Raw genomic sequence first — 27,647 nt, 5'->3', positions numbered from 1 at the left:
TTCTTTGGAACTTAAGGTCAAGGTTTACTGCTTCCTTATACACCGCAATTTCATTTTTGTAAATTCAATTTTCTTTCGTTCCACGGTTTTACGAGGAACGTTCCGTAATGGACGGGTGTCTGTTTGGAAGGCAAACAGAAATGCGCGTCTCGGCAATAATTACATATTTCGAGACGGCCGTAGCGAGAAACGAACGGGGACAGAAATCTGGAGGCAGATTTATAGGGATACGCGGTGCGCCTTTGAGTCGCTACTTATGAACTCGTTTCTATACTTAGAAGACGAGGCCAGAGCGCGAAAGTAAGACAAACTAACAATTGCTCTCGGCTAGAAAACGTAATAAACTTGGCCGAAGAGAATGAAATTAGGGTCATTGACAAACTATTGTAAATATACTTTTAAAAGCTTCTGAACTTATGTATTTTTCGACCATCCAGAATAAATAAATTAACATGCTATTATAATGGCAGAGATGTAAAGTTAACGACATTATGATTAACTCTATCATAGTCTTCGAATTTTTATGTCCCAATTCTGTTATCGAATTAAACATTTTTAATGTTTTATAAGAAAAAGCGAGGAATTGTACACGTTAACTAGGACTCTTATGTATTCTTCTTAAATTTATTTAAAACATGATTAAGTCGAAAATGATCGAAAAGATGTAGTTTAAAAAGTATGAAGGATGTAGATCAAAAAGAAGCTCTTCGATAATTCAACATAGAACCGAATAAAGTATAATAAAGCTTCCACCTTTGCAGCGAGTAAGACCACTGCGAAGAGTGTCGTCGCTGGGTTTATTTAAAGCAGCAAATTTCCTAAGGAAGCCCTTGCCGATCCGGGGGATGTTCTCGCGATAAAGGATCGACCGATCCGTGGAGTGACGTACGAGCAGCACGATACGCCGATGACACACGGCCAGACAGTTTAACGACTTGAAACAGGAATAGCGAGAGAGAAAGAGAGGAGCATCCGTTCGAGAATAACACTCGAAGCGGCGCCTTCTCGCAACGGAAGAGGACCAAGAGGATAATAACAAGCGGACTGTTGCTATTCGCGTACGCTGCCTTGGTTCATTCAAGATCTCCTCTCTTCATCGAGGTTTCCTTGGACCCAGCCATATGTGTTCTTGGACGCTTTTTGCGTTGATCAGAACGAGTAACGGTCTTCACTTGAACGTGTATGCTTGTACGCTTCATTCAGAGCTGTTTGGTCGGCCATTTTGTTCGACGATGAAAGGGCTATCCACGAACGGATGGATCGGCGGGTTGGATCTCTGTCACGAGCTTCCTGCGAATCGACGATTGATGGAGTTGATCGATGCGAATGTGAAGTGGCCCTGTATTGAACCGAGTTGAATAGAGTTCCGGAATTATTGACTGGATCGATGATGCGATTGTCGAGGATCGAATATTTTTTATTTGTTTGGAATTGATTTGTTTATTGAGTTTGTGTAGGAAAAAGATATGATTAGGTTCGTTTTAATTGTGGTGAAAGTAGTGAAACAGAAGTTGAAATGTAGAATTCTGCGGAGGTTTCTTATAGAACTGTGCGAAAGCCTTTGATGAAGGTGTTAGTTCACTAATTTTCAATATTTTTGTAAAATTTGTTCACGCTATGTCTTAATTTGTTTAATTTGATGATAATTTAAAATGTGTAGATAATTTAAGTCACATACAGACTTACTGAAAAATAACGACAACAATTCTTACCTACTTCATTCGTAGCTACAAAGATTGCACAGGATCTAGATAGATCAATTTCGGCAGAAAAAACCTGGAAATCATTTCTGATCTTCACAAATAACTCGTACGAGCTAAAGCGTTTTACCGAACAGGTAGTAGGTATTAATTTCGTAAAAACGTGGATACGGGGCACGAAATCGTGACGATTAGAGAGCGAACAGGGCCATGATAGGATCACGCAAGGACCGGGGTTAAAGTACCTTTAACTTTACTGCTTTCTCTGCTCGAATGCGTCACACGCACGCGAGATACCCACGTGTGTACAATCGTCGCTCTTCCAGTAGATTCAAAATTAAGACAGTGTTACACTGTTCAGTGATACATAGGACTGCATACTGCATTCCACGTTGTTAAATAACTTCTTCGACAATTTCCACATGATTGATTATTACGAGGAAAGTTCAGAGGCCATAAAGTCATAAAAAAAATCTCAACCAGGAAAAGATAACAAGGTGTGTATATTAAGGAATGTTCTACTCTAATAAAGAAATCCAAAGAAAGAATAAAATAGAATACAAAAAGAATACTAACGCAAAAACTAAAAATATAGTCGCAGTAATAAATGAAAAAACGGAAGGTTTTCGAAAAACCAATTCTTGCGATGAAAAAGACAATGTATAAAACGTTAAAATAGAGTTTGTGAAATTAAAAACGATAGCGCAGGAACTCTTAAAAAATCATTTCAGAAATAAAAGGAAGTAACGTAAAAAGGTCTAAAAATGGTGCGTTTCAGGAATAAAAACGGTACTGCAAGAACACCAAAGTTATTAATATAACTATCATGGAGGCTACTGTTACTACTTATCCGGCGTTACGTTAAACGTCACACCACAGGACACAAGGGAAACCAAAAACTCATTTGAACGTGGTTGAAATCGGTTGCCCTTGTATCCAGTATACCTTTGGACTGGCTGGAAATCCGCGAACGAAAATCATCGATAACATTACCAGACGCGTTTTTCCGATAGATCTTCCGCAGTAGGATCTGATAATCCCGCGAGGAAGTTACTCGAATGTCTCTGGAAATTCTGAATCTGGCCTGGAAGAACGGAAGTTTGTGACAGTTAACTTGGTGTTATCGGTTTCCCCTTCCAAGATCTTTTTCCACGAATTAGCAATCCCATCTGCTCGACCTACCGAGCGATTCGAATGGAACTACGTCGCCGAATCGAAAAACCATTCGTGGTATAATCGGACGAGGATCGTTGTTTCGTGGCGAGGATTAAATTGCAGGAATTGCCCGATGTTGGTAAGACAGGCTGAACGATCCGTTAATGGACCGTGCCTTGATCGATCGATGACGAAATCGAGCGCCTCAAGGAAACCGGAAACGCTAATGGAAAATAGCGGAAGGATCGGACCACCGATAGGAATTCGAGAGAATTTTGGAACACGTTCGAATACAAAAGCGATTCGTGTAAATGGTATATGCATCGATGAGTCGATTTCGACTCAGGGAACGTGGAAAAATGTTTTTACGAAGCACGCAGGAGAAAGAATCTTTGTGCCTCTCTGTTCGATAAAATGAATAAAAAATGAATTTGTGGCTTTTGTACAGAAGCCTACGAGTTCTTTGTCGTTTTTCATTTCTGTTTTTCGTAGCAAGCGAAGTAAAACGTGACATTTTTTCTTTCATATAGAGAGCTGAATTTAACTGGATCAGAGGTGGTTGTTCATACGGAGTCGAATGGGATTTCCCTAACAAACGTGAAAGTATCTTCAAGCAAAGCTGGAGATAGTCGTGAAAGAACACGGAAATATGGTTTCGATTACTGCTTCGATTCGTCGAATTCAGAGGCACAGAGTTTCGCGGACCAGGCAAGGATTTACCAGACGCTTGGCCAAACCGTCTTGGACGCTCTTTTCACTGGCTATAATTCCTGTTTGGTGGCGTACGGACAAAGCGCGTCAGGAAAAACCTACACCGTGATGGGAACCAAGGTATCCTACTATTTTTTGGTTTTTAAAAGATATCATCCGCGAAGAATTATAGCATGAAAATTTTTGAACTTTATGACTTCTGAATGTGCTACATTATGTATGTATCCTATGATTCTTTTGCAAATCTTTGTGTGATATCATGTACGCCAAATCTCAAAGTCCACAATTATTCGTTATCCATAAAAATTCTCCCTCCTATAATATAGATCAATTGAATTATTTTTGGGATAACCCGCGTCACGGCACGTTTACTCGCTTAGAATCCAAGAGGAAACGGCAAATCGGCAAACGATCAAAGGGTAACGCGCATAATTCGGAACGAGGTAACGATTTCCGTGGTAGGTCAGCCTCTAATTGGCGGGCAACGGAGAGAGGCGTTCTTTTTTCCGGTTTCTCCGGCAAATTTCGACCGGTAAATTGAAACTGTTTTTGCTCGGACGGCGCTTAATTAAATTGCCCTGTGGCTCCGTAGCCGATCGCGGCTACATTATAGGAGGGACGAGGAGAGGGACAACGACCGAGCGATTTTTTTAAAAGCGAAGCACGTGTTGCGGTTATACGTCGAGCACGTTCAGTTTCAATTATGGGAACGGAGTCGTTCGATCGCTCCGGGACATTTCGATGACCGATAGAGTTAACGATACGTAATTTTTCCGTGCGATTTCGGTGCATTCGTTTTTGAGAAACGGAACAAAGAGCACAACGGTTAACGATGTTTCCATTTTATTCGTCCGTAGGAAGATCCTGGACTCACGCCGCGTCTCTGCGAAGGAATTTTCGCTAGGATCGAGGAGGAAAGGAAAAACGAGAGGAACTATGGTGTTTCTGTCAGGTAACCAGAATGGAAGATAACTCGTTTTATCTCTTCCGAGTGATAGGAGGAAAACATGATAAGTACATTTCTGTTGATTTTTTGTTTTTAATATCACTTTATGATTAAATTTGTCAGATTCGAAGATATAAAAGAGTCATCTTCTAAAAATGGCTGGTAGGTTAACAAAGTATCTTATTTCATCTGCCAATTTGAAAAAAAACAATTTTATAATATTCAATATCTTGTTGAAAGCAATGAATCCTATAAATATTCACATTCACATATTCGTTTGTATCACGTTAAATATTCTACGATCCAATTACTCGGCTTACGGAGCAAACACGTGAATTTTACTCGAAGCCAACTGAACGTAGATGCGAAGCAACGTGGCGATAACGCGCATCCGGATTGATAAGTGTGGGAATCTTGCCATTCGCGGCGTCTTTTCGCGAAACGGGGCGCATCGACGAGCTATACGCCAATAGACGATCAAGACATTGGCGGTTGTCGGTCAAGGTCCAGCTGTCGGGTCAATTTTCTTCGTCATTTTCGCACGATAAAGTTGTTTCGTGTCGATGGTCGTCTTAATTTCCATTCGCCTCTTCCCAGTCAAATCAATGATTAGATGGATTGACAAGTTGAAAATGTAATCCTTCTGTTGTGCGTCTTGTCCGCATTCCAACGATTATAGGGTTTCAAGAATCCATTCCTAAATCGTTATCGACGAGCGCTTCTGTCGTACTATGTCGTACTATGTCGTACTATACTGGAATGAAAAGTTTATCGTCCCCTTCGTTATACTTTTTTTCTTTGGCCTCCAGTTTGCCGGAGCAACCGGCGTTGGTTAATTGAAAATGGTAATCGCAGGAAGAGGTAAGGTTGGGAAGAGGAATCTTTGATTTTAAATAACACTAGCCGAGACCTGACTTTATCTTGAACTGTGGAAACGTTTTCTTCGAACACTGTTGCAACAGGATAAGTTCTAGTTCTGAGGAAACTCTTAATAGAATCTGTTCTGGAGATAATAGCTTCCACCTTATGCAATTGATTCTCCTTTTGACCTTTTTGTTAGATACTAACTGTTATCTTGCAATGTATTTTAATGCGTCATTATCAATGTTGTCGCTATCTGTTAATTTCCTTTCGCTTTACAAGATAGATTTTGGTATCAAACATCGAACTGTCAAAGAAATCCTTTTCGATGGTTTTGTATTGTAAAAATGAAACAGTCATCGAATAACTGGAAATTTAGGTGTCGCTAGACAAAATTGTCTTTAATCAGTGAACAGACATCGAAGTAAAGAGGTCGCGTCCAGTAGCTGTGAAAATATTATACGTCGACGGGATGGCTAGGGGTGGTTTGACGCCGTTGGAAGGGGGTAGGTAAACGTGTAAGTCGAGTTTAGGAGTCGTGAGGTTCGCGAGCGCCGTGTTGGCCTGGATGTGTCTTGTAAGCTCAGTGCCCCGTGACTCGCAATCGTAGGCGGACGTATAAGCATTGCTCTACCTGGGTAAGAATCTTTTCCCTTGCAGAGCACCGTTCCAATATTCGTTCGCACTTTCATCCCATGACAACATTTCGCTCGCTGATCAATTTAACTTCTTCAGTTTTGCCCAAGTATCGTACAATAAATAGGAGAAAAACGTAGGAGTTCAATAGTGTTTTGGTTATTGAAATTTGTAGAAGGATTCTTTCGACAATATTCAAATTACTACCCTCTAAAGTTCTATTTCCATCATTTTATTAACTTTCTTTTTATATTAACTTCAGCTCTAGATATTATAGATATCTTATAAAGCTCTTAAGATATTGTAGATTAAAAATTTTATTGTCAATGAATGATTAATTCTCAATGGTAAATAGCGTCTGATAGTAGAATGTAAAACGTGAGATTTTGTTATTTAAATATACTGCATTAATTTAAGGTACCTTAAAGTAAGAAGCGGAAGATTTCTAAAGAAATAGACACGTTCCATGTGTACAAATTTTCCCTCGTTACAGATCCACCCCCGATCTTCGATTCACACTTTCCCTCGTAAACACCGCTTTATTCCTGTATTAAACGTTCGCCGGATTGCCTTGAGCTTGGTGTAAAAATAAAAAGCAGAGGAGCTTCGTTGCGCTGGAACACTCGTAAAAATTGTATTTACCGTTCACGAGAAATATCGATTGCCATTTCCACTGTGTTTCTTTTTTTGTTTCTCTTTTCGTTCTGTTTTTCCTCCTCTCTATCTCTTTTTGGTCGTTTCATCGGTGAACGAAGGAAAACGCACGGTTGCCGCGTACCAGTCGTTCCACGCAAGTTTTATCGGCACTTTGAAATTCGTACGTGTAACCGAAACGAGGATGGATCCGCGGAAAATTGTTCCATTGCTCGTGGTTTTTTGGACCGTGTAAAACCAACTGCAAGACCACCATAAAATTCCCCTTGGAAACACGTTGCTCCGAATTTAACGTGTCTTCGTAAATCACTTTGTCGTTGTCCCATTTCTTGTTTGATACCGAATCTTGTCGATAATATTATTTATTACGAAGTGATAAATAAAAATAATGAACGAATTGCCGTGATATAAAATAATTGTCGTATAATGGAAATCTTTGAAATTATTGACAAATAACTGTCGTCAGACGGTTCTGACATTCTCCGAGGACAACGTCGTGTTCGAATAGATTTGCATTTGTAACTCGAGCACTTTTCAGGGGAAAATCGTCTTTCCGGGGGAATAGAGAACGACGAAGGAAAGCTCCACGACAGCAACGTATCTGTTCGTTGTATTTCTCTGCATGGATTTTTTCGCTTACGTGCACCAAGAATCGCGAGAAAGTTCGCTTGATGTATTGCCGGATAAGCGAATCGGTCAGCTCGAGCGGCGTTTCCTCTTTTGGGCCGCCTCTCTGTCAGTTCGCGACGTAAAATCGTTAAGTGGGTCGACGAAGAAAGTTCCGTATCTACGTGTTCCCTTTTGAACCGTGAATGAAATTCGTGACAACTCTGTGTGCCGACCATTGAAGGATAATTCTACGTCCCTAAAATGTTTTGAATTACATATTCCGAGCTATGTCGTTTTTACATTTCCACCAAACGTTTTAACTATTGTATATTTACTAGTTATTGTATCGTGAGCTACTGTACACAGGTACATAATTACATTGTTACGTAACTATTAAAATTTCCATCCCTAAAAAGTTGATGACAATTCGCCGATTTTGAACAATATTTTAACACTGACACCATTTTATTTTCAAATTAAATAAATATTTTCCTCCGAGGGGTCCTACGTCGATCAACATCGATGGCCGATTCTTTCCCGCGCAGCGCAGGCTAAAAAGGAAGTGCCGTCCCCGGAAGTATTCCAAAGAAACAACGTTTTTATCATTGAGGAGTGTCTTTAAGCTGTTCATCATCTATAACTGGCATCGTGAATCATCCTTTGTTCCGTATTGACCGGTCGGGAAAAAGAAACGACAGATTTACGCACGTCCAGTAGAATCGGCCGACATCCCCGCGACCGAATACTATAAATTTGCGTTTATACGATCACCGGCAGTTATTAAAAGTGCCACGGAAATTCGTTGCTCGCCTAGGCAAAAATATGCGTTGTGTCGCGACTGTTCCGGTTGTTACGATTTGGTACGATAAAGCTTCCGACATCGTCCATTCATGTTTCCTTGCCACGAGTCGAACGAAAAATACAGCCTCGTCATGACGGATTTAGGGATGGAAATTTTTCAAAACGTTAACACAGTCACCGATCCGCCATTCTCATTCGTTGTGTTTATTCTGGTAGTGCTAATGGCGGCGCCTTCTGAAAAATATTTCGCGCACCTTTTAAATTAAAGCGCATCTAAAAGCTCGCAAGGACTGCGTCCGCGTAAAAAATTCGCGCTAATGGACTGACTCATAAAATATAAATTTTTACGGGAGAGTTTTCGAACGTCCTGTGGTTTTAGGGTTCTTTACGATTAAAGGATTTACATTTGGCTATGGTGTTGGGTCTGTACGTGAAGAATTTGATAGACTGAGCCGTGAAAGATTCGTATACATATAAATATTTTCTTTCAAGCTTTTAATCTTTATGGGGCTTCGGTCTTGATTTTCTACATTTATTTCGTTCTCGTGAGATAAAGTAGTAAGAAATAGGAAGTTGGAAGTAAAGGGAGGATTCGTGTCGAATTCGAGGCTGTCCGTGTCATCGAATATTAGCAACGATGTCTTGGTATATCACGGCTTCGTAATCTCGTGAACTCGAACGATAAAACGCGATGGCATTCTATCTTCTGTTCGTTTCTATTCGTGCATCAGGCTCGAAAGTTGGCGTCGTACGCAACGCGTATAACAAAATGGCTGAATTTTTCCATGTAACTTAGCCGCCCAAACGATAAACCAAAAATTTATCTCTAATTTACGATATACAAATCGAAGAAACGTTACCGCGCTTCCAAGTTTTGGCAATATTAATACGTTTTCTGCTAAACTCCACCCTCTTTTGATCCATTTAACGTTCAAGATTCAATATATCCAAGTTCATCGCTTTTAGTTCAAAGTACCATCACTTTGTCTCATAAAAGTCTCTTCTTTTTTTGTCGTCGCTTTTCGCAAGAGGATGGGACGACTTCCCGGTCAAAGCGGTTGCCGTTTTCGAGTCGCGACTGTCCATTAAAACGCGAGCTCCTCTGACGCAATTAAAACCAATCTCGCGTTGCTTAATAACGCGAATAATAGAATGTTGCCGCTTTTACGCTCGAAACTGAGCCATTCGACTGGGAAGGACAGTCGTTCTGCGAGCTTCCTTGGCTCCTTACGTGACTAACTTCTCGCCCAGTGAATCATTTTCAACCGTGCTGCACTTTGAAAACGGGCTTTTTACGATTGCACGCTGCTGCGTGTCGCGAATTACACCGTGAACGTCGAGGACGGTGTATAAACGAATTTACGAGCTTCCTGTGGCTGTCTTAATTCTCTCTTATGCATCTGAAACACAAAAGAACGAGACTTTGTGCGTTACGGTAACGTTTACACGGACTATCGCAATGACGGCTGTAAAAGCTACAAGGAAAAGAATAAATGTCGCTGATAACAACGGTATGACCAAGTTTTGGAAATATTTTTCAGAAGGTGACGACCATGATGAAGCAGAACGTAAAAGTTTATATCGGTAAAGAGATAAAAATGAAAATAATATAGGAAAAAGTTTATGAGAAAGAAGTTCAAAGTGTAGAGGAGTAGAGAACAAGTAAGAAAAATTAGGAAGAAATGGGGAGAAAATAGAGACGATGGAGGAAGAGAGAAAGGAACAGAACGATGGAGGAAAGGAAGTTTGTCGATAGCCTGGTGAACCAGGGAACTAAAATGAATCACAAGCACGGGAAGTGCAGGACGATAGGAAAATAAACTGCATTGGCAGAAAAACTAAAAGGGGAACCACAGTAAGCAGAATTAGCAGCGATCAGATTGTTACCGGGTAGAATCAGGAAAGAGACGTACGCAAGTTCGAATATTCATAACGCGAACATGAATTTTCGCGTATTTCTATTCACGTGTTCTGTTTCTATAGAGAATATAGGAAAATCCCGGAAAAGTAGAAAACTTGTAAAGTTTCTCTAAAGCAGAGGAAGTGACTTTGAGAATCACCTTACACCGTTGCTCAACGCAAAAGGAAAGAAACGAAAGAAACTCCTCAAGTTCCATAAATCTCAGCTTGCATAACAGTTATTTGGTCTATTGACTGGTAAAAAAATGGCTAATAGAGGAAAGTTGGCTATAACAACGGGTTTAAAGAACATCAGCCTTCTGGCAGTCGGGGCAAAGAGGAAAGCACGAAACATTTATTCATTAATCAGCGGACAAAAGCCAGTCGGCGAAAAGGAACGCGTCAGCTGATTAACCGATTTTTCGCGAATATTTCCGCGAATATTTCTGCGGATATCTCCGCGAATATCTCCGCGAATATCTCCGTGAATATCTCCGCGAATATCTCCACGAATATTTCCTCGATTGTTTCGTGCGATCGGCTTCCACGTTGCGCGTCTAATAAACACGCAGGGAATATGCACGCGCCCCCGGATCGATATTCAGGTTTTGTTGTGCAATTAATTATACCTATTAGCGAATCGTACTCTCGTCAATAAACGCGCCAGCACGATCCCGGGCATAATTTAATTTACGATCTAACAACGATCCCACCCTGTTACAATTGACACGTTCCGGTAATAAACGCGGTACTGGCTAATGTCGCGCGAAAATTGTCGCACTTTCACGCACAATCGTTAATTCACGCGTGATTTCCTCGACTCAGGGTGAATTCGCGATGAGGGGAAATTCGGTCGGGCCGTGTCCATAATATTCTTTTTACGCCCTGTATCAACTTCTCCTTCTGGAAATTTTCAAAATGTCGTGAGACGGGTTAAGGTTAATTTGAAACCGACGACGCACTAAGTGCGTCACTTATGTTCCTCTCCGACACGAACTAACGATCGATTTATAATAAAATCAGGGGAGGTGGATGTTTTACTTATAGAAATATAAAATTTAAAGAACTTGAAATGTTTATAGGATATAAACATTTATTAACATAAACTATCGTTTGGTCTTTAATGGTTTAATTTCATTATGAGAAGAAATCGTTGCACTTCTTCAAATAGATTTCATTCACGTTCGAACGTTAAAATATTGGACGAAAAGGTAGAGGTGTAACATATACATAAAGTTCATAGGGCCGAGTCAAAGGGAAGCTGGGGGTCGGAAATCAAAGTATCGGCTACATCGCCGTTTACGCGACATTTTCATTTTCGCCAATTATCAGGCGGCCGGGCAATCAATTTGCACGGTGAACGTTCGTTCGCCGGCCCCATGGTGATGCCGTACAGAAATGTTCCGACGGCCGGTGTGCTGGATGATTCGTTGGCCGTCAATTGATCAGGAACCATCGTCATTAGGCATCGGGCGTTTAACGTGATTAAGTCGCCGAATTCGTACGCGATAGCATGCCGTGCCGCTCTTCCCATCCGCAATGAAACGGTAACCGATCAAAAGCTCCGCATTACTTATGGCTGATTGATCGATAGAACACTCTCCCTCCTCTCTGTTTCGCCCCGCCGCTCGCTACCGCTTCTCTCTCTTTCTCTCTATCTCTCTCTTTCTCACATCCACGTCGTCTGTTCCTTACTCTTTCCCGTTTCAGTCCCCTCTGCAAGCCTCGCAAAAGCTTTAATTCGACTACGACCACACTCTCGATTCCCAGTCATTACGATCTCGGTCTGGATCGCAAATTCAATTCGACCTGCATTTCGCAGTTTCTGTTTGTCGACCGGTTGCGTCGTTTCGCCGTTTTACGCCCACCTGCTGCAGAGTGTTAGTTATGTCCGGTTTAAAAGCTATCGTAAACCGTGTACACATGGAATCTTCTTAGCTCTGAATTGTCGTAGAACCGAGTGGCTGGAGCAGAGTAAACTAGGACTTTGGCGGAGGAGCTGTACTCAAACATTCTACACTGTAACATTTTTCCCTCGGACTGTAGCAAAGTTGCTGAGACGTACCTAATCTCGTTCTTAGAAGATTTGATTTTAAGATACGATGTACAGAGACTATAAAATGTATTTGAGCGTCTTTTTATCAGGCTCCACATTTCATTTCCGTAGTATCAAATTTTGGTAATCGTATGAAAGTATTAACGAATCATTTGAAAATTACACTATTTTTGAAAGTAAAATTCTTCGGTAGATTCAATAGAATCTCAAAATTGTGCATAACCGTGGCATTGCAAAAGTTTTCTACCAGTCTTGAGAAATATTTAGAAAAATATCAAGTTCCCAGTGAACGGTGCTCGGCGAACCTTCTTATCCTCGTTGGGATGGAAAATTGCAACAGCTCGCGGATTTCTGAGCTCTCACGCCGATTCGCGGTCGTGCTCCCAGTGACCCAGTAATCGAGGGTCGATATTCACCGGAGCGGGTGTCTAACGGTGTCTAATGTTACAAGGAATCGCGTGAACGCCGCCGCGTGTGTCTCCGTTTGAATTCGAGGCTTTCGCGCAACCGGGGGTGGTGTGGGTCGACGACTCGTTAAACGTCGCGTGATTACGAAGAATCTGTGGATCCCGGCCGATGAAGCAATCAGTCGGTTGAATTTAAAGAAACGTTATCCAGGGGAATTCCTTCGACCGACTGGATTCTTCCGAATTATTCGTATTTGAAATTCAAAAAAGAACTCGTTGAGCAAGGAGTGCCAGAAGATCGAGTCCAGTATGGCTATCTATGAGATTTAAAAGTCAGAGCTCGGTCTTTGCATCGAGTCGGCATCGAAGAAAGGATCATTTTCTCAATTAGACGGGACTCCCTTCTATATTACGATTAATCAACATATTCATTGTTTTATTAAAATCTTAGAGTCGAGAGATAGTCATAGTCTGGAGAGAAATCTTCCTATATTCTTGACATTGCACGAATAGATAGAAGATGGATCGATTCTTATTTCGACATCATTCGCCAGCGTAATATCCGGCAAACACGAGAGCTAGCTTTCGTTTCCTCTGCACCCGCCGACACCGGTGAAAACGAGAGCCACTCGACAACTTTAAAGCCTCTGACGAACGACTTCCTCAGGTTTTCGCCTGAATTTCGTTAATTAACACAAATCAATTGATCCTTTCTGTTTGCTTCAAGATTTACGATTACCAGAATCGATTTCTTTTAGTAAACATAATTAGATCAATTGTCGTTAATTTATATAATTTATTAGATTAAAAACGTAGGTGTTGTTTGTACATATGTTAATATCGTTTATTGGTATTTTAATTATTGTGAAAGAACGAAAAAGGATAAGCTTCTTAGCGAATTGTTTTTTTAATCAGTTTCGCTCTTTGATTTCGCTTTTTCTCAGTGCAGATTAGAATACTCTCGGACACGAGTAAATTTAGTACGACTAGATCTGAGTCATCCATGCGTAATTCTAAAACAGAAAAGCTGATTCACGATAGATTTGACCTATTGTACCTGGACGAAAGCTTCTAATCTTTCCGGAAGGCCAAAAAGTGGCACAAACTTCTCAGTAGAAAAATCCCCAAATTCTCGTAAAATGTACTTACCGCTTTTCTTTATTTATCTCTGTCGATCTTTCCTCCGACTCAATTTACACGTTTCTCTTCTCTTTCTTTCTTTTTTTTTCTTTTTGATTTTCTGTTAAACATATTGACTCGTCAACAGCGTGTTTAACTAGAGTTATTTCGTAGATAAACGTGTCTGGAGAAAAACAGAATGCAACAGATCACGGGTTAAACGTTGAACGGACAAAGGTAGCCGGTTATCTTGGCGAAACTTTAAATAGCTTTTTCGCTCGGCTCCGCGGGAGTCGACGACGCCGATAAAAACAACCGAGTTTCGCGAAGCTACTGGTTTACTCTTTTAAGGGCCGAGCCAGTTTTCTTCTTATTGGCTCGCTCCTGCGAATTTCGAGATCGTAAATGCAAATAACTTACAATCGGAGCATTCGATCGTTATTCGAAAATCGAATTTACAGCTGTGTTCCTTCGCTACGATAACCTTATTCTACGAAACTTTCTTTCGAGGCATGAAATAAAGGGTCACGAACAAGAAAATTACTCTGTTATTCCGACTACGAAACACAGAACGAATAATTGTCGTGGAAAAATTAGTTTTTAATCGAGTAGTCCTTTAATAAAAATGATTATATCATATTCATCCTTAAAGGTGAAATATTTCTATCCAAAAACACTCAAAGACTGTATCTATTCGAACCAAGAAACGAAACTAAATAGATAACTACACGAGTACACGGTCCGTGTGACCCAAGCACGATCGTGTGAACCGTGAAAGTTAGGAGAAGATCCCGGTAAATTTAGATGCACCTCTTCGTTCTTGTTGCTCCTCGTCGTTTCTCATCTTGCACGCGTGCGAACCAGCGCAAAAGGCTTAGGTGGAACGGTTTTTGAGGTCAAGGAAAGCAGCGTGAACAGGCTGATTCTAGGAGTCCGTTCGATTTTCTAATTTCCGGAAGCGTGTTGGTCAGCCACGCCATGGCGGCTCACGAACTCATTCATACGGTGAACGATGGGCCACGGTTATTCACGGGTATTCCAAGCATTCCTGAATACTTGCAGCGGCTAGAAGTCAGACCACCGACGACCCTATTTACTTGGAGTCCAATTCCACGCCCGGTCCGTGGTCTACGGATGGGATACGTGACGTCAAAAGAGCCGAATCCTTTAGGTCAGCTCAACGATGAGAATTTCAGAGGGTTCCGCAGGAAATTCGAAACAGTTTCAATTTTTCAACGCCTGTTCCGCTGATTTTCCGACCTGCAAGCTTTGATTAGTCGACGAACGATATCGTGATCCTGTGAAACCGTGTTTCAACTCTTTCTAACAGAAATATTTCCATCGGTACTTGTTCTTGCTCTTTGAACAGTGACCGCTTTACACGTGGAACTTTCGTATCGACATTTTACGTTCATTCGATGTGTTAATCACGATGTAGATATTTTCAACAGCCGTGGGAAATAGATGCACGCTTTTCTGCTGTTCAACGATTTGTTGCAAATACAATTAAACTGCATGTGGCCAATTAAAATGCAGATATCCGAGGATAACTTTAGAGATTCAAGATCACGTAGAGCTGTCGGGTTTCGGAGGTTGGATTGTTTGACACGAGAGTTTAAGTGAAATAGTCCAACACCTCGTTACTTTACTTCAACTCTTTCTGTATTATTCGAATCTTGAGAAATTAAGAAAATCAGAAAGCACACACATGCGTACAAAGTATCCTGTCGAAAAACTAAGCAAGAGTGAAAAGATACAAAAGGTGTGGGACGAGATCCAGGAGTGGAAAGTGTTTCTGAAACTCCGATCGCTGTTAAGCGGATTTACGATGGCACGTGCGGACGTTTCACGAGCACAGTGGAGCAGATAATGACGTTAAGAGGATCCGGGAGCTTGCGGTGGCCTGGCTGCGAGCACCGTTCGGACGAAAAGTATGCGTCGTGCTGGCTGTGCACCCGATAAATTTGCCCGACCTTCCCGGGGTTCCCGGCGGATTTTCTTGCGCGCCTACAATTCGATATCGTACTGTTTAGATGGTCGTTGAATATTCACGTGTCCAGTTTAGTGAATCGTATTATCGACCGTGTTACGTGGAGTTTATCTCTTTGATATTCGGCGTGTGTCGCGTGCGGGTCACTCCCGATTACACCAGCTACTGGTTACTTGTTGAATATCTATGGTTAATGCGATACGCCGTTGTCGACGATATGGAATTATTTATTGGTTAACCGCGACAGCTCTTTTCATGGATTTTCGTGTTGGACGGAGTAAGGCAAACGTGACACGTTGTTTGCCATATATCACTGGAATTGTTATTATATATTCTGCTGATAGACGACAAAGTAGATTCCATCAATTTGCTATTGTGATTCTGAATGAAGAGGAGGAAGAAGAAAGAAGGAGAGAAGAGAATGTATGAATGAAGGAGAAGAAAAGGAAGATGTGTTTCGTGCTAGAGCTGCTAGTGGACTCATCAATAAAGTAGCACACCAGGCTCTTAAACGTCGGGTAGTAAAGGTTAGGTTAGAAGAGCTATTTGTATGGAGGGGATTGTTGGACGAGGACTTTGGAAAATTCTCTTGGTGTGAATTGTTTTGGTAGAGAGTTTAGAAGCTATTATTCTGTTGTCTATACGTTTAAAATAGATAGCTGTTAGGCTTAGGTTTACGATAGTGAGAAAGATATTTTTTAAATATGGCGTTGCAGTTGGTATTTTAGAGATGTTTCAGACTAGAATGTTGATTTGGAAGGGTGAATGTGTAAAATCGTCGCAAATCGATCGGATTCAACGTCGAGGGCGAATCCATCAGCGGCGTCCTGAAATGAATGCAATCAATCAAACGCGATAGTTGGAGCGTAACGCTGGCTGAATTCTGTTTCAGTTACTTGGAGATATATAACGAGAAGGTGAGGGATCTTTTGAAGCCGTCCTCGAGCACGAGCGGATTGAGAGTTCGCGAGCATCCTCGACTCGGCCCTTATGTTCAAGGTACCGCCAATCGAACATTCAGTTTGCTTCGAAATCCTACAACTTCGATGATTGTTATCTAAAATAATTGTTGTCACGGAGATTTCCTGCCACTTGACTCGTTTCTTCAGCATTTGACAAGCTTTTCTAAGGATATTTATTACTGTCAATTTTGTATAATTCAAGTTTTCAATTTCTAACATCTTTCTCTTCAAATCTATAAAACTCCTCATCACCTGCTCATCTATCCATTCTTTTGTCTTTCAAGTTTCCAAATTTGTAATTCTTCTGCTCAATGTTTTCCGTAACAGGACTGACCCATCACGCGGTTCGCACGCTGGGGTCGTTGATGTCCTATGTGGACGAGGGAACGAAAGCCCGGAAGACAGCATCGACGTTGCAAAATCCTAGTAGTAGTCGCAGCCACGCTCTGTTGACGATCGCCGTTGCAGAGGAATCGCAGTGTGTCGGTAACAGCGTCTGTTCGAGGAAGAAAGAGATCTCGCCACGCGGTGGTAGCAAATTACGGTTGGTCGATCTGGCGGGCAGCGAGAGCGCGGCCACGTGCAGCGGTGTACATCGACTGAAAGTGAGTCACTTCCTAAAAATAATATCGTTGGCGCGAACGAACGAACCGATCGATAGAGCTTTTTGAGCAGGTAGAAATCGGAAAGCTACATGATCGGGATTTCCCTTTCGGATGATTCGATCGTATAGGATGCTTTTATCTTCGACGAATCGGAATTCGATAAATTGAAATGTGGAAAAAGAATCGAATCGTTGAAATAATCTATTTTTTGTTCAGATGGATTCAGGCAATTTAAAATCACTTTACCAGCGTAAATCTGTTATTTACTTGACTTGAAATATACTCCCGAATTCCTATGCTTATCCTCGTTAATCAAGTCGTGTGAGTTTAAGTACATAAGTCCAATAAATGATCAATCTGAACGAAGCTCTACGTAATCACGATACAGTTCTAGTGGTTTCATCCGACTGATCGTATGAACAAGAACGAAATAAAAAAGCAGTGCGTGACACGTGTCTTTGCAGGAGGGCGCGAATATAAACAAGAGTCTAGTGGCTCTAGGGAACGTAATATCAGCCCTTGCGGAGAGAGGCACGACCGGAAGTGGTTCGGGCAGGAGGTTCATCCCTTATAGAGATTCTTCGCTTACTTGGCTGTTGAAGGACGCACTTGGCGGAAATGCCACTACCATTATGCTCGCCAGTAAGTGTCTTCCCTTTGATCTTCCCTTCTCTTGCTCTCACTTTTCCTCACTCTCCCGATATACATAGCCTTCAAGCTATCCCTCCTTATATCTCTTTTCCTCTTACTTCTGCTTCATTCTTCTCCTCGTTCGCTCGTATTTATTTTTATTAGACGCCTCTTCCGTTGTGTATCCAGTTAAACGATGATTTACACGTTGAACGAACAGCTTTCTTTCCACTTTGATTCGTCGCTAATCCGTTTATACCGTTCGTTCCAGATTCGCTCCTCCAGATTTTGTCCTGTTCTATTCGAAACGCAGTTACTGCTCCATTTCACTCCTGTTCCCGAGGCCCGGTCGTACCAGGATCGCGATATTTAATTTGGGAAGACGACTCAGCTTCCAGGACGCGACAAAAAAAAAAAAGAAATTGGCCGACGCTCTCCATCCTCTCCTTATCTTCTCAGTCTCCGTTACCACCCACTCACCCAGTCCTTTCCCACCCTTGTCACTACTTAACTCCAGCTTTCCATAAATTCCAGTTAATTGCCAGAGGAGAATTATTATCGCGAGCCTCTGATTCATGAAATTATCCCGGCGATACCGGAGTCCGGACTCGGCCCGGATGGTAATTGGTTTAAATGCTTTTCCAGGCGAGCTAAGGCGCGGAGATTAAAATTCGATAACCGGTGCGAAAGCGTACTGACGGGAATCGGTAAATACGAAATCCTTTAAGCTTGTCAAAGTCGCAGTTCCGCACTGCTCTTTGAACGTTTCACTCCTGTTGGTTGACGTTGAAATGTCCACTCGATGGAACGAAATGCAACAATTCTATGCGTAGATTACTCGTAGATAGGCCTGTACTATTAGGCAGTCCCAAAAGTTTCTATCGTTTTACAAGGAAATAACAGATGTATAACATTTTTTGTTCTATATCATTCTATCGAATTATTATATATTATATATTTCTACTCGTAGTAATAGAACAAAATGGATGATGCATAATTCAATAAAGTAATACAAAACAAAAAATATTGTGCACCCATTATTTCCTTGTAAAACGAGAAAGAAACGTTTGGGACAACCTAATACTTGCATACATATTATCACGACACACTTTCACCAGTTTCGATCAGTTTTTCGTTTAAAAGAAGTCAGCGATAAGTCTTTTTCGGTAGTGGCTGGTAGCAACGAAAGTCGGTATTTTTGTTGAAAAACGAAGTTTCGGTAGTAACTCTCGTAAATAGGTCGATCGTAGGTCTTGTAGAATTTTTCTTGTAGTTAAATGTGGCATGTAGAGAAATTACGGTACAGAATGGGAAATTCTTTTTGCGTGGCCATCCGTACAAAGGGTGAGTTGTACATTAGGACAGACCGAGTCCTTCGTAAATCTGACCACAGATCTGGAACGTAGAATAAAATATTCGTTGACCGCGTACAGCCTGAGAAAAGAGCGCAGATCTCTTGATTTATTTTATAACAAAATACTTTACTGATCGAATCGAATCGGAAGAGCGCGACTATTGCCTTGTCACGGATCAACTCTTTATCTCGTCAAACAGTTTCGAGATTCAGTTCCACCCAATTGAAAAATATTTTTGTTTCGCAATTTCCAGTTTATCGACATGGAAAAATTTCTTTTTTTTTTTTGATATTCATACATGACAAGTGCACTGACTGTTGAACCTGAAAAATACCGATCCCCCTGCTTGTCCGGTCATTGTTTCGCTCTACCACGATTTTCGACCCGCCCTTCGCTAAAGCAACATTTTACTCTTTCTCTTTTCGGTTAAACGGGCAAATGAGAATTTATCTGGTGAAACAATAACGGTGATCACCTCTTCTTCGAATTATTCCAATATTTCCGGACGACTGGAAATTCATCTAATGCATCCAACGTGGTATATAATCGCTGGAATCCAGATGGAAAAACGATCGACTAATTAGCACGGCCGGCTCGATACCACCTAAACGGAAGAATCGGCAAATATTCGTAGGCCGGCCGCGATGCGTATAATTAATCGTGGCGAAATATTCCAAACCGATGATCATCGACGTCCAATTGAATTGCTAATAGCATTCGGGGCTTATTATCGTGTCGATGGTGGAGGGGAGAAGGATGTTTAATATTCAGTGTCTGCATTAATGGTTGACCGCGGATATAGTATACGATAGACGTTCGAACGGGCCCTTTTTCTCCCATGACACCTGATCGAATTTAAAATTCCGTTGAAACGTGACGTTTTTCATTTCGCGCAAGACCTGCCTCGAATGATGGAAAACGGAGGAAAATTTGCCTGCCTCTTTTTTCGACGGCGTCGCTTTGCGCTTCAGACCAACGGCTAAAACAAATTTATTCGATCGATTCCACCCTGAAATTCGATTAATCGATGTTGCAGCGGATTGGAAGATAAGGGAAAACAATTTTTGATGACATTTTACACCGTGGGACTAGTCGCTGCGATTAATTATAAGGGAAAAATGGCGAGGGATTATACGGTGGCAAATTAAAAAGCCGACGGTAGATGAATGAACACGCACGCGATGGTGTACAGGTGTTGATTATAGCGAGCTTTATTTTCTGTGCTTGGTTTTTAGCGATCTCGCCAGCAAGCGGAAGTTACAACGAGACCGCGCACACGCTGCGATTCGCGCAGAGAGCGCAAAGCGTGGTCAATCGACCGGTGGTCAACGAGGATCCCGTGGCGAGAATCATCCGCGAGTTGAGAGCTGAGGTGGCCCGATTAAAGTCTTTATTGTTAGAAAAGGCAAGTCGAATTTATAACGTATAATAAATGAAAAATTGCGAAGTGATTTGAAAGATTCGAATACATATTGCTTTTTGACGCGTTTTGCTTGTAATCGTTTTGTTTATATCCATAGAATATTTTGAGAAAAGTTTGATGGAGGAAAGCTTGGACATCCTGACGATGAATTTTCCAAAGTACTCTCACGCATCTCGTAGTTGACCGTACATCTGAAAATTCATCGGAACTGATTTTCTATTTTGATGACATTTGTCCACGTTATATATGTAGATGAGATAATAGAGATAAATGCGAACTATATGAAAGAAATTTCCATTTCCATCGATCATACGAGCGAACAATTTTCCCCAAATTGACTTCGGAATTCAATCGTTTCTCGGTAGATCGACGATGCCGTTTCTCCACATTATACCGGTATGTGTGTTCATAAACAAACGGCAATAACAGTATTTTTCGTGGCATGAATATTAATAGGAACCGGAGTAAATAGAAAAATAAATTCACAGTTACCGAAGACGAGGAGAGGAAGGGGATAAAATCAGTGGAGGGGGCAGGGGGATCGGGGTTTTATTTATAACCGAAATCGATTCGCCATTACGGGAAATCTCGCGTTGCCCAGGAGTCCAGGATCTGGTTCACGAAGCAATGAGGATAAATCGACCAAGTTTATTATCGAACCCCAAAGCGAACATAAACTCGTATCGTCGAATCGTCATTACGCAAATGAAATGCATGAATCGTTTATTTGATACTCATTGACCGGTCGCCCGATCCTTCCTGTGGATTGGTCGAACGATTGCTGATAAAATACAGTTCGCAGGTGCGTGCGTTTAACGAGTGATCCGCATTTCCATTTCACCTATCCGGCATGAGTAGATTTTACAATATCCTTCGATCATGCTATGCGTTATGTAATCGGTCATTAATTAGCCTCATCGAATTTCCCTCGGTCGTTATGATCGCCGTTATTCCTGCCAGTCATCGATTTTCCCCGATTCGTTTCGGACGCGTAATTATCTTAATCAATCCCTCGCGCGTGCTTTCGTGGTAACAGTTTCAAAATGACACCTGCCAATCATATATTATTCTGGGGACAGGAATTTCCTCCGATTGTTTATTGGATCTGATTGAGAGTGATTGCAATTTATTGAATTATACCTATGTATGTGGAAGAACCGAGTGTTTAAGAATAGAATATGTGAATGAAAGGTATTTGGCAATTGTAGATTTTCGATGATACGTTGTTCACTATTACGAGAGCATGAATTTTCTGTGTGCTTGCTTATTGTGAAAAGTTGAGTTTCAAAGATTTATGTGTTTACGCACTTGAGTGTAAGTATGCGTGTTTGAATATAAAAGAGAGAAGCGCATGGGCACTGAAAGATTTGGATGAACGTCGTTGCCTAAGATTCCAACGTTATATTTTCGTCGTAAAAAATCATATTTTACAGAACGCAGAAGCAGCTACGAACGCGTTGTGTTGTTGCCAGAAGAATCGACCAAACTGCAATACGAATACAGATCGATCATCAAAAGAAGCCGAGGCAGAGTCAACTGAACGATCCACCCGGCGAAATTCGGGAGAAAAATCCCAAGAGGAGGAAGCAATAGTAGCTGAATCGAGGATAGAAGAAGAAAAAAGACCGAAGAGCGTCGTTTCAGTTCGAAGATCCAATTCCAGCGACAGCGTTACCACGTACGAGGTCGGTTCGTCCAAAAAGAAATTCGGTTCGCTAGAATTTTTGGCGACGAGCGATCGCTTCAACCGAGCAAAGGTGACAGAGTTGAACGACGAAGAAGACGAAGTGAGCGAGATCCACGAGTCCGTGTTCGTCGACATCCCCACATTGGTTGCGGTTTTGATCAAGCCGGATAACAATCTGCAAGAATCCTCGGTTCAGATCGAGGAGATTTGTTCGGACGAGGTTGTGGAAGAAGAATCGATCGATGTGGATTTCGAGGCGGCTAACGACGATCACGAAGCGTTCGGCGAGTTTGAGAAACTGGACAGTATCGATCACGATGATAGAAGCAGCTCTGTGAACTCGTGTCACACTTTTGGGGACATCGAAGCGGAGGCTTACCAAAATTCTGAAAGTCATCAAGTAAAATCAGCTTCCAAACCTAAGCAAAAGCCAAAATTTCGTAAGCAGGACTCGGTGCACGTGTTTCCAACTTCTGTTCTTTCCAATCTACACACGTTGAAGAAATTTGGTTCGGTGGAGACGATCCAGAAGAATAGAGATCCTGTATTCTCGTTGGAAAGATCTCATACAAATTTAGAGAAACGTTGTACGGTTCCTGATAGAGTGAAGAAGTTAAACAATATCCGGGAGATCGATGATCAGAAGATATCGAATAGAGGTAACTGGTCCAAAGAACAGCTTCAACGAAAAGGTAGCAACGATTCGGATAAGAGTCTAAAAGAATCCAACAACCAACCTGGATCGAAGATAAAAAACTACGCGAGGAAGCCTAGTTTGGAGAACCTGAAGAGAAAGACTAGCAAGGATAGCAGTTCGAGTAGTTCGAAAGACGAACAGATTCTGATTTCGAGTCTGACTCGAGATAAACTATTGCGTAGAAAGAATTCGTTGGACCAAGAGCCTTCCACCAGGAGCCACACGCCTATTCAAAGAGTCAAACGCGCTGAAATCGTGGCGGCAGTTACGGAGAGACTGTACTCGAGTAGAAAAAACGTGGAGGATGTTCCAGGGATGCGGTCTCCTCCAGACACAGGCGAGGTAAAGTCTGTGGCCAAGTTGAGGCTGCAGGAGATCTCGAGGAAGATGCTGGGTAAACGTAGACGAGTCTGCGTGGACACTCAGACGGACTGCTCGAGGACTATTCGCATGAAGGACACTGCGTCTCTTACAGAAACGCCACGGATAGTCTGTCAGGATGTTGCAGTTCTAACAGATTATCACCAAGACTGCGAATACATTTTGGGTCAAAAGACACCTGTTTTGAGAGTGAAAGAGACTGCTACTTCGACGGAGAAACCTAAGACGAACATTGTCAGATGTAAAGACGTGGGAAGTTTGGCGAACGATCTCGAAGAATACGATTACGAAATTCAGTCTCCGCGCAATGACTCTGGAATTCTTTCGGACGACACTCAAAATTACGCGGAGAGCAATTTAAGTAGCACAGAGGTGTCTGATCTATGTCAAGAAGCTGACAGAAGAGTGGCATACGCAGAAAGTTCGACGAATACGAGTATGTTCTCTTCTTGTCGTAGCTTTGCGGTACAGACACCGCGATCGGAAGTCTTTGGTCAATCATTACCGCAGAACAAAGCTCCTGCTTGCTCAAGACGATGTTGCAACTCCATCAAAGATTCTCAAAGTCATTCATCGATTAATAATTCTGAGAAAAGTGTAATTTCTATTTCACTACCGGATACCATCAACATTACCATCGAAACTATAAATACCGTAGATTCTAGGATCGCTGTGCCGGACAACGAGGCATCGCAACAAAATGCGAAACGTTCTACAAAGGACGAGGAAGCTCAAACCAACGAATGGAACGATCTTCGTAACGAGATCTTCTGTTCGAAGGATCAGACCACATCGACGCCTAGCCAAACTGATAGCAGGGTATTTCGAATCGAGAACATCTTTCAGGACCCTAACAACGCGGCCAAGTATTCGAGAACTGATCCGAATCGAATGCAGGGGACGAGGATAAGGAATTCCATTACTTTCAGGAATTCCCTAGGGACATCGTACGTGCCCCAGTCGAAGAAGCACGAGCCCTCTCCGAGAGAAGTTCACGCTGAAGGATTTATCAGGGATGGATTAATCACGGAGGCGTTTATCAACCGGAAGCGCAGTTTTAATTTGGAAAGAACACCTAGTTCGGCCGTTTACCAGGATCCTTGGAGGAACTGGCAAGTTCCTGTGTCATTGGTTAACACGATCCATCCGATAGATTCTTCGAAGGGTTTGGGAGTTATCCCATCTTCTTGGCAACCGGAAGTCAGCGAAATTCCGCTGGTCGAACAAAGTTTGTCGCATAGAAACTACGTTGAGGAATCACAGGTGGATTTTGAGATGAATAATATCGAAGAGATCTCGAAAATGAAGTCTTCTTCTTCTAATATTAAATTAAATAATAATATGGATCATGAATATGGGTTCTCAGATGATAGTTTGGACTATAACGATAGTAACGTATGTAGCGAGTCGATGATACTAAAAAACGAACAGATGGTTGAACAGCGTGAGAATTTTTGTCCACCTGACGTAGTAGCGCATACTAAGAAAGATTGTTCAAAATCTATCGAAGAGAAGAACGAATCTATTAACGATTTCGAAGACAATCAAGTGGAATTCCCTAAGAAGAATCTTACAGAGACAACAGAAGCTATTAATATACACGATTATAAATTTTTGATCTTGGGTAGGCCTTGTTATAACTACGAAGAAACCAATGACGAATCTAATATTTACTTGAATCATGCGAAAAGTTTGGGGAAGAAGAAAGTATCCTTCTCTAACTCCAACGTCCTCGAGAAGAAGTTAACTTGTGAACCATCAGGAACCTTGAAGTCTATCATTAAAAAGAGGATGAAGAAAAACATGTCCGAAATTCTAAACTCGGTACATTCTTCCAACGATGAAACTGACGATTCTCAGCAAGAGGAAAGGATCAATTTAACCTTGGAAAGCGAACGGAAAGGTGAGTCTGCGAGTTCAGAAGAAGACAAAGAAGATCAGGATTCGGTGAAATTCGAGCGAAATTTGAAGCAGAATCGCAAGAAGGTCAAGTTCTCCGTGGAAGAATCATCGGAGAACACGTGCAGTGAGTCGGACAGCTACGAGAATGTAGAGGAGGAGGAGGAGGAGGAGGAGGAGGACGATGACGACGACGACAACGACGAGACAGAAAAGATCCTGCTCGATCGTGCGGGCAGGAACGTTTTCGAAGAGTATCTGAGCGAGGCGGTGACCTTCATGCGAAATCTGAACTCTATCAGCGAGTACGTGAACGGGACGAGCATGCTCGAAAGGTGAGGAACAATCGCGAAGGGAAACATTCTCGGCCCCTGAGTCTTTGATAGGTCGAGAGTCTTCTCGAGAACTTCTGACGGTGCTTTAGATCCTCTCTTGACTCTGCTGGTTTCGATTTTTAGATTAAAGAATCTGCAGCGATTGTTTTTGTAGGATTGAGTGCGTAGATTATTTATAAAATATATTTTTATTTCATTAAGTTTATTAATTAGATATCCGTGATACAGCTCTGATTTAATAAAGAAACATTGTATTTTTATCTACATTTAGATCGAACTCTATTTAGTTTCAGTTCTTTAGATGGCATATTATAAAATGCAAATTATGTATCATATTTCAATATTATTGTATAATTTGACATTAATGGAAATATTATTTAATTATGGAAATATGGAAGTATTATTAATATAAATTATACATGATATTTCAATGTTATATTATACCGTCTAAAGTTAATTGAAATATTCTAAATAAATAAATTGATCAATTTTTTTCAAGAAATCCCTTGTCATGGACATCTGTGGGTTGTGGGCGAGGTGGACAACGAGGTGGTCGTCGACGGGGCTGTCTCTCCTCCTGGAATCGTGATTACTCAGAATTCGTAAGTCGTAAGGTCAATCCAAAGAACGACGATGACTATCTAAGAGAGGACGATGATACAATGATGTGCACGGATTCTTACGAGAGGTGTATGAAGGGCATCCAGAGGTTGGAGGACTGCATTCGGAGAGTCGACAAGCACAACGAGCTGCTTAGGAAAAAATATGGCATTAATTGCGAATCTGCTGGCGCTAGACTGGATCTAGCGAGTCCTAGCACAGAGCCTCGCGCGTCGAAGACCAACGATGACTTCGAGATTCTTCGTGAAACGGAAAGTCCTTTGGGAAGGAGTCCCAGTGTTGTAGAGCAGAAAGAAGAAGACGAGTTGGAGAAGAAAATCTTTAATCAGTTGATGAATGTCGCCAATTCCATCCGTTACGGAAATTCTAATAAACTTCAATCTCGTTTACTCGCTTCATCCGAATCTAACTCGAAGAGTCCTAGCTGTGGCTCGAAATTTCGTGAGAAATATCGTTACGCTATGAAAGAACCATTCTGCGGGGATGTTAAAGGAAATTTCAGTTTGGAAGAGACTTCGGACGATCGCAAAGATCTCACCACGTACGAAATAACAGGGAATCTATCCGTTGAAAAGACTTGTTCCGCCGAACAGAAGAACGATGACTTGGACTCTATTATGGAAGAAGATTTCTTACCTCTGAGAAGATTTAATCGTTCCTCTTGGTCAACTGATTTAGATCGTCCAACATTTAGAACAGATAGACAGGACGACTCGAGCAAGTACAGTTTTCTTTCGAAATACAAAGTAAACGATTCAAGGACCTCTGATACCACTGATTCTTTGGGGAAAATGTACAATATAAGGGGAAGCTTCCCCAAGCAACGAGTGTTGACCGACAGCGCGCGGAAAAGATTTCAAGAAACGGACGATTATTCGCGAAGAACCAGGGACGGATGTTGCAGGGTGTGCGCGTGTTCGAAAGATCACTCGGATATCGAGAGTACGCCCGGCGAAATCATGCATCTCAGGGATAAATTGAAATATCCCGGAAGTCCCAGGGCAAGATTTCTGGAGCTTCTTCGGGAGAGGCGACGAATAGTCGAGTGCAGCCGTGGCACGAGTGCCTCTTGAACGTGCCTTCCCTAGTCGTCCCTTTTCAACTGTAAAATGTATTTTTCTATTGTAACGCGTCGTCACAATGTCGACGACGACGTCCTCTTTGTAAATAATAGATTTCAGAACCTTTTGTAACGTTTGTCACCGCACCCACGACGAAATTTAACTTATTTATCTTCTGAGTATTCTATTAAGATCGTGTAATTCGCCCCTGTTCGTAATATTAAATTACTTTCTTTATGATTCTTCTTCTCTTCTCCTGTGGTAAGCCAAAGATTAAGATGGTGATTCATACGTGCATGACAGGCTCATATGTATGAAAATCATAGTGGCATAAATCAAGATTTTGAGAATTTTAATTTAATTTCTTCAGATTTATAATTTATCAAGTTACAATCCGATTCTACGCCGTGATTCGTTCTTATAATTCGAAAAGATAAAATAAATTTT

At 41.7% G+C, this 27,647-nt stretch overlaps 1 protein-coding gene across 3 annotated transcripts in view; it reads left to right on the top strand.

Annotated features, from left to right (window-relative positions):
* The window catches only part of LOC117231001 (kinesin-related protein 4-like), a 28,213-nt gene extending 773 nt beyond the window's left edge, over nt 1-27,440 (top strand). Inside the window, exons 2-9 of one of the 3 annotated variants that reach the window (XM_033489013.1) lie at nt 3,386-3,686; nt 4,424-4,518; nt 16,437-16,543; nt 16,834-17,111; nt 17,576-17,753; nt 20,332-20,501; nt 21,953-25,518; nt 26,018-27,440. In XM_033489013.1, coding sequence (XP_033344904.1) covers nt 3,386-3,686; nt 4,424-4,518; nt 16,437-16,543; nt 16,834-17,111; nt 17,576-17,753; nt 20,332-20,501; nt 21,953-25,518; nt 26,018-27,212 — 5,890 coding nt within the window. In that variant the 3' untranslated portion in view covers nt 27,213-27,440. Of the gene's footprint in view, nt 1-3,385; nt 3,687-4,423; nt 4,519-5,876; nt 6,012-16,436; nt 16,544-16,833; nt 17,112-17,575; nt 17,754-20,331; nt 20,502-21,952; nt 25,519-26,017 lie in introns of those variants that run through there. The other 2 variants (XM_033489014.1, XM_033489015.1) reach the window with 2 other exon arrangements.
* The last annotated feature ends 207 nt before the right edge of the window (nt 27,441-27,647 follow it).

Source organism: Bombus vosnesenskii, unplaced genomic scaffold, assembly GCF_011952255.1.
Source record: "Bombus vosnesenskii isolate JDL3184/JDL3185 unplaced genomic scaffold, Bvos_JDL3184-5_v1.1 scf7180000013270, whole genome shotgun sequence".
In the NCBI taxonomy this organism is placed as follows: Eukaryota; Metazoa; Arthropoda; class Insecta; order Hymenoptera; family Apidae; genus Bombus; species Bombus vosnesenskii.
This window is presented reverse-complemented; position numbering and strand designations above follow the sequence as displayed.